At 41.1% G+C, this 13226-nt stretch overlaps 1 protein-coding gene across 1 annotated transcript; it reads left to right on the forward strand.

The window, feature by feature from the left end:
- The first annotated feature begins 813 nt into the window (after nucleotides 1-813).
- On the forward strand, nucleotides 814-13168 carry myo5c (myosin VC). The gene is made up of 41 exons (XM_079450243.1): nucleotides 814-1268; nucleotides 1497-1607; nucleotides 1832-2000; nucleotides 2075-2219; nucleotides 2295-2451; nucleotides 2541-2684; nucleotides 2785-2866; nucleotides 3059-3166; nucleotides 3321-3427; nucleotides 3526-3791; nucleotides 3889-3970; nucleotides 4074-4214; nucleotides 4326-4448; nucleotides 4519-4602; nucleotides 4705-4833; nucleotides 4917-5014; nucleotides 5093-5179; nucleotides 5464-5575; nucleotides 5656-5867; nucleotides 5952-6117; nucleotides 6231-6377; nucleotides 6548-6712; nucleotides 6839-6932; nucleotides 7009-7072; nucleotides 7241-7421; nucleotides 7537-7630; nucleotides 8764-8827; nucleotides 8903-8980; nucleotides 9061-9241; nucleotides 9336-9429; nucleotides 9625-9688; nucleotides 9779-9947; nucleotides 10026-10110; nucleotides 10187-10285; nucleotides 10375-10529; nucleotides 10629-10718; nucleotides 10845-10995; nucleotides 11229-11532; nucleotides 11967-12141; nucleotides 12299-12379; nucleotides 12571-13168. The coding sequence occupies exons 1-41, from the start codon at nucleotides 1242-1244 to the stop codon at nucleotides 12721-12723; spliced, it is 5238 nt and encodes a 1745-aa protein (XP_079306369.1). The 5' UTR covers nucleotides 814-1241; the 3' UTR covers nucleotides 12724-13168.
- The last annotated feature ends 58 nt before the right edge of the window (nucleotides 13169-13226 follow it).

Consider the following 13226-nt stretch of genomic DNA (forward strand, 5'->3'; position numbering starts at 1 on the left):
AATTGTAGCCTCTTTTCCTATTTGTAGTGGAGATGAGAAGTACCCGGTGAGGTCTTCTGCTGTTGTAGCCCATCCGCCTCAAGGTTGTGCGTGTTGTGGCTTCACAAATACTGCATACCTCGGTTGTAACGAGTGGATATTACAGTCAAAGTTGCTCTTCTATCAGCTTGAATCAGTCAGCCCGTTCTCCTCTGACCTCTAGCATCAACAAGGCATTTTCGCCCCCAGGACTGCCTCATACCGGTTGTTTTTCCCTTTTCACACCATTCCTTGTAAACCCTAGAAATGGTTGTGCGCGAAAATCCCAGTAACCGAGCAGATTGTGAAATACTCAGACCGGCCCGTCTGGCACCAACAACCATGCCACGCTCGAAATTGCTTAAATAACCTTTCTTTCCCATTCTGACATTCAGTTTGGAGTTCAGGAGATTGTCTTGACCAGGACCACACCCCTAAATGCATCGAAGCAACTGCCATGTGATTGGTTGATTAGATAATTGCATTAATGAGAAATTGGTGTTCCTAATAATCCTTTAGGTGAGTGTATATATGGAATAATGGACATTGATCTCTCGCTTTTCGTACACTATAATATGAATAAATATTATTATAGGCGTTCTTCAGAATGTACATATGTTGTGTTAATAAAAAAAGTTCCTTGCCGCACACGGTTTCATATATATGTCATTAATAATATCAGCAGCAAATCAAAAGAAAACGTGTCGTCCTCTCATGATCGTTCTCTTGTATGAGTAAGCAGCAGGATCCTGTTCCCTTTGTCTGTCAAATCCTTGTTCAAATGAACACACCTCCATGATAAGCAACATGTCACGAGACTCGCTCGCGCGCCGTGGAAACGTTACGAATCCCAGTATAGCGAAGGCGTGTCTCGTGCATATTAAAGAGCTCGTGGAAACAGCGGTTTTGTTTCATTTGTAATATTTAACATTATAAAATAAGCGCTTTATCGTCATCGCTTTTTTGAAAAGTAATGCGATATTTATGTTGCGTATATTGATGACGTGGTTTCGGTTCATGCATATTACCACGCAGGCGTTTGCCATAGTAGGATTCATAGTGTCTCAAGCGGTCACAGGTGCGCGAGGAACTTCCCTCAGTAGTGCCCTCAGGGATCCCCGACATGTAACAGGTGTCTTAAAGTTGAGAACATGAATATTATTTTTGTTTGCGAAATCTTCAAAACATGAAGGAAGTTTGTGTGACGTGACGGAACTGTTGCCATGGCTTTGTCGGAGTTGTACACGAAGGTATGCGCGAAGAGGAAAGAAAGTGCTTTATAACTTTGTTTTATTAACATGACATTGTTGGTAGTTAACGTGTATACATTTGAGAGAAATACAATGTTGTCAAAGACTATATGGCTGGGTGAAACTTCGTAGCGCGTGACATATGGCTCTTGGTAGAATTGGTGATATAAACATAATGTACGAAGTCTTATCTCAGTGCACGGTGTTAATGTAAGTTGTATACTTTAGTATAACAGGGTTTGGATCCCTGACACTGAACATGTGTGGAAATCTGCGGAGATTCTCAAAGACTTCCAGCCAGGAGACAGAGAGCTGGAGTTACAGCTGGAGGATGGGACGGTGAGACGGCATACATCATATACATAATTAAATGCATTTACATGGTATAGAAATGAACAGATCCACAGTTATATCACATTGGATATATATGCATGTTTGGAACAATATACAAATCAAGTTTCTTGCCGTAAACACTTAATCATGTTACATAAATAGATCAATATGGCACACACGTACATGTATACATATGACATCATGATGACATCACATGTGATGTCTCGCAGGAGTTGCAGTATCCTCTGGAAGGGGGTGAGAAGTTGCCTCCTCTCCGCAACCCTGACATCTTGGTCGGGGAGAACGACTTGACGGCTCTCAGCTACCTCCACGAACCGGCCGTCCTGCACAACCTCAAAATCCGATTTGTCGAGTCCAAAATAATCTACACGTATTGTGGTAAGTATTGTGTGGTGTCCCTTTCAGAATATGATTTCTTTGCCGTGCGTTCATGCTTTGCTTAAACATCTCAGGTATTATCCTGGTGGGGATCAATCCGTACAAACAGCTTCCCATCTACGGAGACGCGGTCATCCATGCGTACTCCGGCCAAAACATGGGTGACTTGGACCCTCACATATTTGCAGTGGCTGAGGAGGCTTACAAACAAATGGCCAGGTAGAGTACCAACAAATCCAACATACTGCATGTGGTGCGTATATAAATGATACACGGTTGTTGTTTCTGCTATAGGAATAACAAGAATCAGTCCATCATTGTAAGCGGCGAGTCGGGAGCTGGAAAGACCGTATCGGCTCGATATGCAATGAGGTATTTTGCTACGGTGAGCAAATCAAGCGGCAACACTCGAGTGGAGGACAAAGTGTTGGCGTCCAACCCGATCACTGAGGTAAAGCCAGTCTTGCGGTTTCGATGACGTTTTTTATCTTGATACGCATCATATGTTTGCTTTGCACAAATCCCTTTTTTCGTTCACAGGCTATTGGCAATGCGAAAACAACCAGAAATGATAACAGCAGTCGCTTTGGGAAGTACACGGAGATAAGCTTCGACAAAAGATACCAAATCATTGGTGCCAACATGAGGACATACCTGCTGGAAAAGTCAAGAGTCGTGTTTCAGGTGACAAGAATTATAATTCTGTGATTTAACCTGTATGATTGTCTTTGTATGCAACACCAAAAGGAAAGCACTTACTGAAGGTTCCTTTTTGTCCGTGCAGTCAGAGAATGAGAGGAATTATCACATCTTTTATCAAATATGCGCCTGTGCAGATCAACCAGAGTTCAAAAGCCTGAAACTGTGTAAGTGTTAATTCTGACATTTGATTAAAATGTTACTAAAGAAAAAATGTTTGTGCCTGTTTGAATAAAGTGTATAAAAATCTATTAACATGATCAATTGTCTCACTTACGCAACGTTTTCTTTCCATTTATTTCAAGCATCACATTTTTTCAGTTTTTAATAACTAAGTACATTAATTTTCTGTCCATTAGTGAGTGCAGAAGAGTTCAACTACACTTGTATGGGTGGTGAGGTAGAGATTGAGGGTGTGGACGACCGAGCTGATATGACAGAAACACGCAGAACCTTCAATTTGCTGGGTATTAAAAACAGATTTACACATAACCTGTACATCGGAAATCTAATTCGTCATCTTCTAATAAAAATGAGTTATTATATCTAATAAACATCAGTCCTCATGAAGACCCATCAATAATATTGCTCACTATGTTGTGTTAAACTGTTTTTGTCCAGGTCTTAAGGAAAGTTTTCAGATGGACGTCTTTAATGTTCTTGCTGGAATTCTGCATTTAGGAAACACAGTCATCAAGGCTCAAAACTCAGAAAAATCCTCCGTCAATGTGAGAGATGTGTTTCGTTATATGATAAATAATCTTCTAGGTCTTTGTGCCTGGATGTTTCTTTAAAAGTTTTTGAATTCTTCATCTTTTCTCTCCAGTCCAGTGACCCTCACCTGTCTGTATTCTGTGACCTAATGGGGGTCAACCTGGAAAACATGTGTCGCTGGTTATGTAATCGGCGGTTAGTGCTATCAGCGGAAACCGTGGTGAAACCTCAGCCCCGGGAGCGGGCCATCAATGCTCGTGACGCCCTGGCGAAACACATCTACGCCCATCTTTTCGACTGCGTCATCCACAAAATCAACAAGGCACTAAAGGTCCCTGGGAAACAACATTCATTTATTGGGGTGTTGGATATTTATGGGTATGTTAGCTACATGTCCAATTCTTTCTTACCTTCAAATTTACTTTAACAGCATACACTAATAAATATCAACTAATGTAACATCTGCTTTATCTAGATTTGAGACGTTTGATGTGAACAGTTTCGAGCAGTTCTGCATTAACTACGCCAATGAGAAACTACAACAACAGTTTAACCTGGTAGGTTTATTTTCACCCTCTTTAGCATTTCCTTTTTTTATGTACAGTATTTTTGGAAGATTGAAGGGAATGTTATCACAGAAAAGCATTATCCTCTTGTTAGCATGTGTTTAAACTGGAGCAAGAAGAGTACATGAAAGAGGACATTCCCTGGACGCTCATCGATTTCTACGACAACCAGCCAGTCATTGATCTTATCGAGGCAAAGATGGGAATTTTGGACCTGCTGGATGAGGAGTGTTTGGTGAGAACATCATTGAGTCCAAAGCCCCTTTCTCCCTTTTTTTTCATATGGAGTTGGTTATATAATATATAGTTATAATATAGCTGCTTTTGTGTGTTGATTTTCCAACAGTTCCCTCAAGGAACCGATAAGAATTGGCTGCAAAAACTGTACAATTTTCTAAGCTCAAAAGCGATGTTTGAGAAACCACGGCTGTCGAACGACTCTTTTGTGATTCAGCATTTTGCAGACAAGGTGAGATACGATTATCTGTATCATCTGCATCCTCTAGTTCAAATATGATGATCTTTTTTGTCTTTTTAAGGTGGAATACCGGTGTAAAGGTTTTTTGGAAAAGAACAGAGACACTCTTTATGAAGAGTTGGTCAACATCATGCGCAATAGTCAGGTAACAACTTTATCTGTTCATCTTGCCTTAGTCTTATTGTAATTGAAAACAGAATGCCATCATAAAATCTTTTGACCGTTTGATTTCAAATTGTGTTGTTAGTTTGCTCTCTTAGCTGAATTCTTTCAAGAAGAGCAGCCAAATTCTTTTCACAAAAATATAAAAGTGACACCTGCGCAACCCAGAACCAAAGGTTCAAACAAACAGCTGAAGTCCACAGTAGGAGACAAGGTACACAATCATGAAGTATATTTTAAGGCATCTAAGTTACTCATCAGAGTAAATAATAGTCAACTTTCTTTGCCGTGTGCTAGTTTCGCTGTTCTCTGTACCTGTTAATGGAGACACTAAATGCAACCACGCCGCATTATGTGCGCTGCATTAAACCAAATGAAGAGAAACTGCCATTTGAGTAGGTGACACTTAAACAGTATAGATTTACATACGTTTATACGTCTGTGTGTGTGTGACCTCGCATGTGTTCGCTCAGGTACGATTCGAAGCGTGTGGTACAGCAGCTGAGGGCCTGTGGAGTTTTGGAGACCATCCGCATCAGTGCCCAAAGTTACCCATCCAGGTGACCGTATCAGATTCACAGAGCTCCTATTTACGTACAATTCTGCTTTTTGTTTTGAACTAATAAAGCTAAGCATGCATAGAGTAGCGTGTGGCAAAACACAAAAGTAGATGTTTTTAAGAGTTGAAAACCAAAGAACATCGGCCCCCATTGCCTTCCATTGTATGGACACAAAACCACAAAGACATTTCTCAAGTTACATCTGCTTGTGTTCCACAGGAGTGTTTGGTGAAATAAGGGTCTAGTTCCTCATTGACTATGATCTCTTTTTTCTCTCTTTACAGGTGGACATACATTGAGTTTTACAGCCGTTACAGTATTTTGATGAGTCAGTCGGAGCTGAAGTCGGGAGAGAAGAGACAGACGTGCAGGATGGTTCTACAGAGACTCATTACTGTAGGACGACCTCCATTTTGAGGAACCTGTTATTGTGGTCATGCTCTAAAAACCTCATTTCTGGTCTCCTACATGTGCAGGACTCCAACCAGTACAAGTTTGGTCGGACCAAGATCTTCTTCCGGGCGGGACAGGTGGCGTACCTGGAGAAGCTGCGTTTGGATCATCTTCGTGCTGCATGCGTGACCATCCAGAAGCACGTGAGGGGCTGGAGACAGAGACGCAGGTTCCTGCACATGAGAGAAGCAGCTGTCACCATCCAGCAGTACATCCGGGGCAAGAGAAAGATCAGGTGAGTGCTTCCAGCATGCTTCAGGTTAACATATTTTTGTGATTAAAAAAAACTGTGAAATGTTCCTTGTTTTTTTTAACGTAGGTACACCGTGACAGCGTTGGCATTGAAGCAGGGCTGGGCCGCTATGGTCATTCAGAGACACTGTCGCGGGTATTTGGTACGGAAGGTTTACCAGCTCGTTCGGATCGCTACTATCACCATACAGGCCTTCACCAGAGGATGGAAGGCCCGCAAGTGCTACAAAAAGGCAAAACAAATTTAAGAGCTCAGACTTGGTCATATGCCTTGCTGTGAATCGAGGATGCTGAAAAGAGTCAATGCAGATGTGTGATAGTCTGTGTGTGTGCTGTCTTGTTGTAGATGGTAGAAGAACATAAGGCTTTGGTTTTGCAGAAGTACGCTCGAGCTTGGCTGGTCCGCCGGAGATTTCAGACCATGCGCAGGCTGGTTCTGAACGTTCAGCTCTCGTATAGAGTCCAGCAGCTTCGCAAAAAAGTGGAAGAGCAGGTAGAGTCCAAAATCATGAACCTAGAGGATCATTTAAAATGTACGAACATATATTGTACCATGAATCTGTAAATTACTTTGGATGTAATGTCTAAATAGACACAAATGACAACTTTCCTTTTGTCATTTTCCACTATGATTTAAAAACCACTTTTCTCTCCTCTTCTTAGAATAAAGAGAATCGGAGCCTCATGGAAAAAGTCACAAGTTTGTCTAACGCACGTGCACAAGGAATGGAAAAGATTCAGGCGTTGGAGGCGGAGCGAAGCAAAGTAACCAAGGAGAGGGCGGCTTTAGAAGAGAACAAAAGAAAAACCACAGAAAAGGCCAATCAGGTCTGATTCACGTTCCATAAGAATCTATATTCAAATTCTATAAAGATCCAGACATTCAGATTTTTTGATTATACTGATGAAATGTTGAGTACAGTATTGAATGATGGTGCTTTTTTCTTCTCTTAGGCAATTGCTGTGCTTCAGAATGAAAAAGAGAAACTTACCCAGGTGAATAAATCTTTGGAGCAGAGACTGAAGGACACGACGCAGCAGATGAGAGGTGAAGTCAGACTCAAGTGGTTTTAAACACTGATAATAAAGACTGGAACTCATTGTGATGTGTTTCTGTTTTTCAGATAACTTTGAGGTTATGAAGACAAAACTGATAGAAAATTTTGAAAGAGAAGAAAGACTTAGAAAGTAAGAGAAGTGGCTTTTTTGTACGACTTCCTTTCTAACTGGTCTTATATATTTAAGCGGTTTTGATGTAAATTTGTGGTAGCCCCCTTGATGCCTCATATTGTATAAGATAAGCAAACTCTTTTTTTGATTTGAATGCTATTTGTTTGACCGTATCTGTTGTGTCAGAGTGGCGGAGCACAGCAGTGAACTCCAGAAAGAAGATACAGAGAAAGAGATTGAGACTCTTAAAGAGGAGAACTGCAGACTGAGAGAGGAGAGAGTCCGACTGCAGGCGCAGCTGCAGGAAGATCAACACGTCAATGCAGAAATGCAGGAACAACTACAGCAGCTCACCAAACACGTCAAGGTCAATCTTACCGAAACACTTGTTGACGCTCACATTTTTCAGATGTTTTTTGTGTGTCTCTTTAGGTCACTCAGACAGAATTTTTTTATTTCTTCTGTATTTGTGATGTTTGCAGGTCATACCAGATTTACGGAAAGAAATTAACAGCCTGCAGATGCAGAAAGATGTAGTTGACAAAACCATCAAAGCTCAAAGTCAACAAGCCCGAGGTACAGTTTTACAGACACAGAGCTATCATCGTATGCATTACAATACATTTTATCTGATTCTATGCTGTGTTATATGTTTGTTTTTTGAAAAGCACAGTTTGCACAATGCAAATCCATTCTTATCTACATTGTTGCATTCAAATGTTATGTTACATTACACATTGTGTTATATGTTGCGTTATGCTACGTTATGTGTTTTGTTATGTGTTGCGATATGTTATGTTACGTGTTGCTACGTTATGTGTTGTGTTATGTTACGTTATGTGTTGTGCTTCGTTAAGTGTTGCGGAAGGTTATGTGTTGCATTATGTTACATGTTGCGCTATGTTATGTTTTGCACTACACTATGTGTTGCGCTTTGTTACATTTTGTGTTTCCCTATGTTACGTTATGTGTTGCCCTATGTTATATTATGTGTTGCGCTACGTTCCGGTATGTGTTGCGCTACGTTCCGGTATGTGTTGCGCTACGTTCCGGTATGTGTTGCGCTACGTTCCGGTATGTGTTGCGCTACGTTCCGGTATGTGTTGCGCTACGTTCCGGTATGTGTTGCGCTACGTTACGGTATGTGTTGCGCTACATTACGGTATGTGTTGCACTACGTTGCGGTATGTGTTGCACTACGTTGCGGTATGTGTTGCGCTACGTTACGGTATGTGTTGCGCTACGTTACGGTATGTGTTGCGCTACATTACGGTATGTGTTGCGCTACGTTGCGGTATGTGTTGCGCTACGTTACGGTATGTGTTGCACTACGTTGCGGTATGTGTTGCACTACGTTGCGGTATGTGTTGCGCTACGTTGCGGTATGTGTTGCCCTATGTTATATTATGTGTTGCGCTACGTTCCGGTATGTATTGCGCTACGTTCCGGTATGTGTTGCGCTATGTTCTGGTATGTGTTGCCCTATGTTATATTATGTGTTGCGCTATGTTGCGGTATGTGTTACGTGACGTATTGCGTTATGTTATGTATTGCGTGCGCTACGCTATGTTACGTTTGGTTATGTGTTGCGCTATATCATATATGTTTCTCCTGTATTTTAAGTTTTATGTGGTGGCATGTTGTTGTGTTGCAAGTTATTTTGTGTCAGGTTATGTTTTATTAAGTTTCATCCGATTTTCTGTTCTCAGCTAAGATAAGTGTGATTACGAGGCAGCTGCTGGGAGAGGCTACAGAGGAGGAGTTAATACGGAGGTGCTTTTACTTCACTGTGATTTGTTGATTGATTTACGTCTGCTTAATTCAGACTAATAGTCTCTTTAACTCCAGGTTGCATGAAGAAGTCGTGGATGATAATGGTGAAGTTGATCTTCTGGCTGCCTTTGATGGAATGGAGAAGGCTGCTAAGTATGAACTAAGTATGAAGACTTTTGTTTGCCTGTGTGTTTTGTAAGTGGGATTGTGGGATTTGTATGTTTCTCTTTCAGAGTGATGGAGAACCAGTTCCGTGAACAGAAGGAAGTTTATGAGAGCCGTGTGGAAACACTGGAGTTTAAGAACGAGCATTTAAACAAAGAGAACGGGCAGCTTCAAGCTCTCTTTCAGGAGAAGAGTGACGTCAACCACAGCATCGCACATGAAGTGGCCCGTCTCACTGCCGAAAATATGGTGCGAAAAACCATCTGTTTATGAGTCCACCTGCTTTTGCAATCCTCACTGTCGTTCGGAGAAGGTCAGCGGATGTGTTGCTTTGTGTCCACAGATGATTCCAGAACTAAAGCAGCAGGTGTCAGAACTAACCCGTAACAAACACGAGCTGGAGACGCAGCTGCAGGATCAGAGTACTGAGATGACAAGTGAGAATTCAGTTTCTTTTTCAAGAGTCATAATATGATAATAAATAAATTGATAACAATAAATTGTTAAGCAACATCTCATGGGACCTTTTTTGAGTTATGACGGCTTGTTGCCAGATTGTGTGTAGAGATGAAGCATAACAGTTTTAGGTTTAAACTTTTCTGCAATTTTAAACTTGAATTGTCATGTGTAAGACAAAATCAAGGAGTTGTCTAAGGATCTCCAGCTGGCGGTTGAAGAAGAGCGATCACAGAGAAGGTGAGATGTTTATTTAATTCTACATTAGCAATACATTTCCTGTGACAAAAGAGGAAGTCTTAAAGATGCGGCGGGCACATCTCTTCACAGGCATCTGGAGGAGAGGATTCTAGAGATGGAGAGAGGTAAAGATGAGATGGAAAGGCAGATCGTTGATCTTCAGGAAGAGAATCAGCAGCTAGAGAAATCTCACCAATCAGAAAGTGAAGCCAAGAGCAAACTGAGAGAGGAGACGTCACACCTCACAGCTGAGAACATGGTGTGTGTTTGACTCTGTATATATGCATATTTATATAACAAAATGTGTTGATCTTGATCTTATTGTCTTGTGTCTTAGGACTTTGAGGAGCAGCTGGACATGAAGGACAGACTGATAAAGAGACTCCAAGACCAAATCAAAGCTCTTCACACAACTCAGACAGGTAACACTACATCCCGTCACCTTACTTCAGGTTAACCAATCGGATCTCATCCTCCGTGTTTCGTCTCTTTAAACAGCCAATCATAAAGAAGCTCCCACAGTGCCCAAAGATTACCTGGGAATGTTGGAGTATAAGAAAGAGGATGAAGGCAGGCTCGTACGGACACTCATATTGGGTAACTTTTACTTTACATTGTTGGCTTAACTCTTTTTTTTTCAATAAAAAACACACGCACACTGACATTCAATGCTGTGTCATCTCCAGATCTGAGACCTCGTGGTGTGGGTGTACATATAATCCCCGGTCTGGCCGCTCATCTTCTCTTCATGTGTGTGAGACACGCGGACTATCTGAACGATGGAAATAAACTCAAGTCCCTCATGCATGCCATCATCACCGCTGTCAAAGAGACGGTGTCGGTAAGACTCTGATGTGTTTATTCATATGTATGCCACATAGGCGTGAGTAACTCTTATTGCACATAATGTATATTTAATTATGATTCTAAATTATTTTAGAAGCATCAGGAGAATTTTCAAATTCTGTCCTTCTGGCTATCAAACACGTACCACTTTCTCAACTGCTTCAAACAGTACAGCGGAGAAGAGGTGATTAGATCTTTCTCTTTTTGGCGCTTTTTGCCTTTACACCATTATGTGAAATTAAGTTATCTGTGTGTTTGCAGACCGTACATACTGTATCCTTCAAAATTGTCTCTCGTTTTGTGTCAACAGGAGTTCATGAAACACAACACGCCGCGTCAGAATAAAAACTGCCTAAAGAACTTTGACCTGTCGGAGCACAGACAGATTCTCAGTGACCTTGCCATCAACATTTACCATCAGTTCATCAGCGTGATGGAGGACGCGCTCTATCCCATGATTAGTATGAAAATACATGTGACATTTAAATAATAAGATTTCAATAATAGCTCATTAAAAGGACAGTTCACTCAAAAAGTGACGACCCACTGTCATCATTTACTCCAACCAAATTGGAAAAAATTATAATTTTTGGGTGAACTGTTCCTTTAAGTTTGGTATAGTTTACAGAGCCTTGCTTACACTTTCATGCAATTAAACTAAAATAAAGCGTTTATACTTTCGTTTTTTCTCCAGTTCCTGGAATGTTGGAGCACGAGAGTCTTCAAGGCATCTCCAGCATGAAGCCCACAGGCTTCCGCAAGCGATCCAGCAGCATGTTTGAAGACAGGGAAGACCACACCCATGGCCAGCCCTTCAGCGTGACGTCCCTCCTGCAACAGCTGTCCGCCTTCCACACCTGCATGGACCAGCAGGGCATGGAGAAGCAGCTACAGGGTCAGGTGATCAGACAGCTCATCTACCTGATCGGATCTACATCTGTCAACAGCATCCTGCTCCGGAAAGACCTGTGCTCCTGCCGCAAGGGCATGCAGATCAGGTGCCCACCTGCACTTTTGTTTTTTATAACACGTGGTGGCTATAAACTAATTTCTGCTGGATATTGTTTGTTCACTTTATTTTAAATTTTAGGAATATAAGGGGAGAGTTCACCCAAAAATGGAAATTCTTTCATCATTTATTTGCGCTCATGTGATTAGAAATCTTAGAAAAAAATATGTCATAGAAGTTTTAAACAACAATTACAACAATAATGTTGCTTAATTATCCCTTTAACAGTATAAAACTTAAAAAAAGTTTGTTCGTATCACACCTTTTTCATACATACCTGTCCAAAAAACTCATACATAATGTTTCCCGCCATGAATCGTGGTTAGTGTTTCCTCCATTGTGAATTGCATTATGGGATACATTATTACACAACCTACTCAGAAATAAAGACAGCTGGGTGTGTCTTGTCGCACCACATCGCAGGTGTAACATCAGTTACCTAGAGGAGTGGCTGCGAGAGAAAGATCTGCAGGGCAGCAACGCCATGGAAACGCTGGGGCCGCTGTCTCAGGTGGCCTGGCTTCTTCAGGTCAACAAAACTGCCGATGAAGATGCAGCTGAGATCAAGCAAAGATGCTCTGAGCTTTCATCTGTGCAGGTGCAGACTTTAAGATGTTGCGATATAGAACAATTACTTGTTTATATTGTAAAATAGTTCATTTCTGTCTGTCGATTAAGGTCTCCTTTTTTTGCACCATAGACTGATGTATAAAATCTGGGTTTCATTGAGTTCTTCTTGTTTTGTGTTCCTGTAGATTGTAAAAATCCTGAATTCATACACGCCCATTGATGATTTCGAAAAGCGAGTAACTCCGTCATTTGTCCGCAAGGTGCAGGTAAGGTTTTTCTCTTTCTCAAACGTATAGTTTCGTCATCATTGACTCCCCTTTATGTTTGGGTGAACTTTCTTTTAATCAGTTCCTACCTTTATCGGTATATCCGAGGAATATTGAGATCATAAAAGATCCAAGTTTGTCATTGTGAAGGACCCTAGATGTCTGGTGTTTATTGGTTTCCATGGTTACAGGCATTGCTGCAGGAGCGTGAAGGGTCGTCTCAGCTGATGATGGATGCACAGTACCGTTTCCAGGTCACGTTTCCCTTCTGCTCCTCCCCGCAAGCCATGGAACTTCTACAGGTTCCCACCGCCCTCCATTTGGATTTTGTCACTCGCATTTGACCCCTAATCTCTGATCTTTGCTTATTTTGTGGTATCTGCACTCAGGATCAAAATTTAGATCAGGATTTGTGTAATGACATAAATGTATTTAGTAAATTCTGCGATGTTGTTGATTTGTTAATATTAACATTTGCTTCATCATGATAATTCTAGACTATTTGTATATTTTTAGATCGTTTTAAAGATTTATTTATAAAAAGTAAATCAGATGTACCCTATTTTATATTTTAAGAACTAATCAAATTAGATTTTCCTCATTTTGTATCATGCGTTTTCGGACAAGATTTAACATAAACAGAAGCTATTTAACATTCTGTAACACATTTCAATGACCCAAATTAACCTCATACAGTTTTCAGGTTTTTTTCATTTCCACATAAGTGTTTTCACAAGGTCTCCTCCTGCATTTTTTATAAATCAGAAATAAATCAATGAACACAACTGCCGGCTGAGTCCTTCAATCTCTTTGCTTTTAGCGCATCATCATCGCTCACAATCTGGCT

The sequence above is a fragment of the Barbatula barbatula genome (genome assembly GCF_947034865.1).
Source record: "Barbatula barbatula genome assembly, chromosome: 25".
Taxonomy (NCBI): Eukaryota; Metazoa; Chordata; class Actinopteri; order Cypriniformes; family Nemacheilidae; genus Barbatula; species Barbatula barbatula.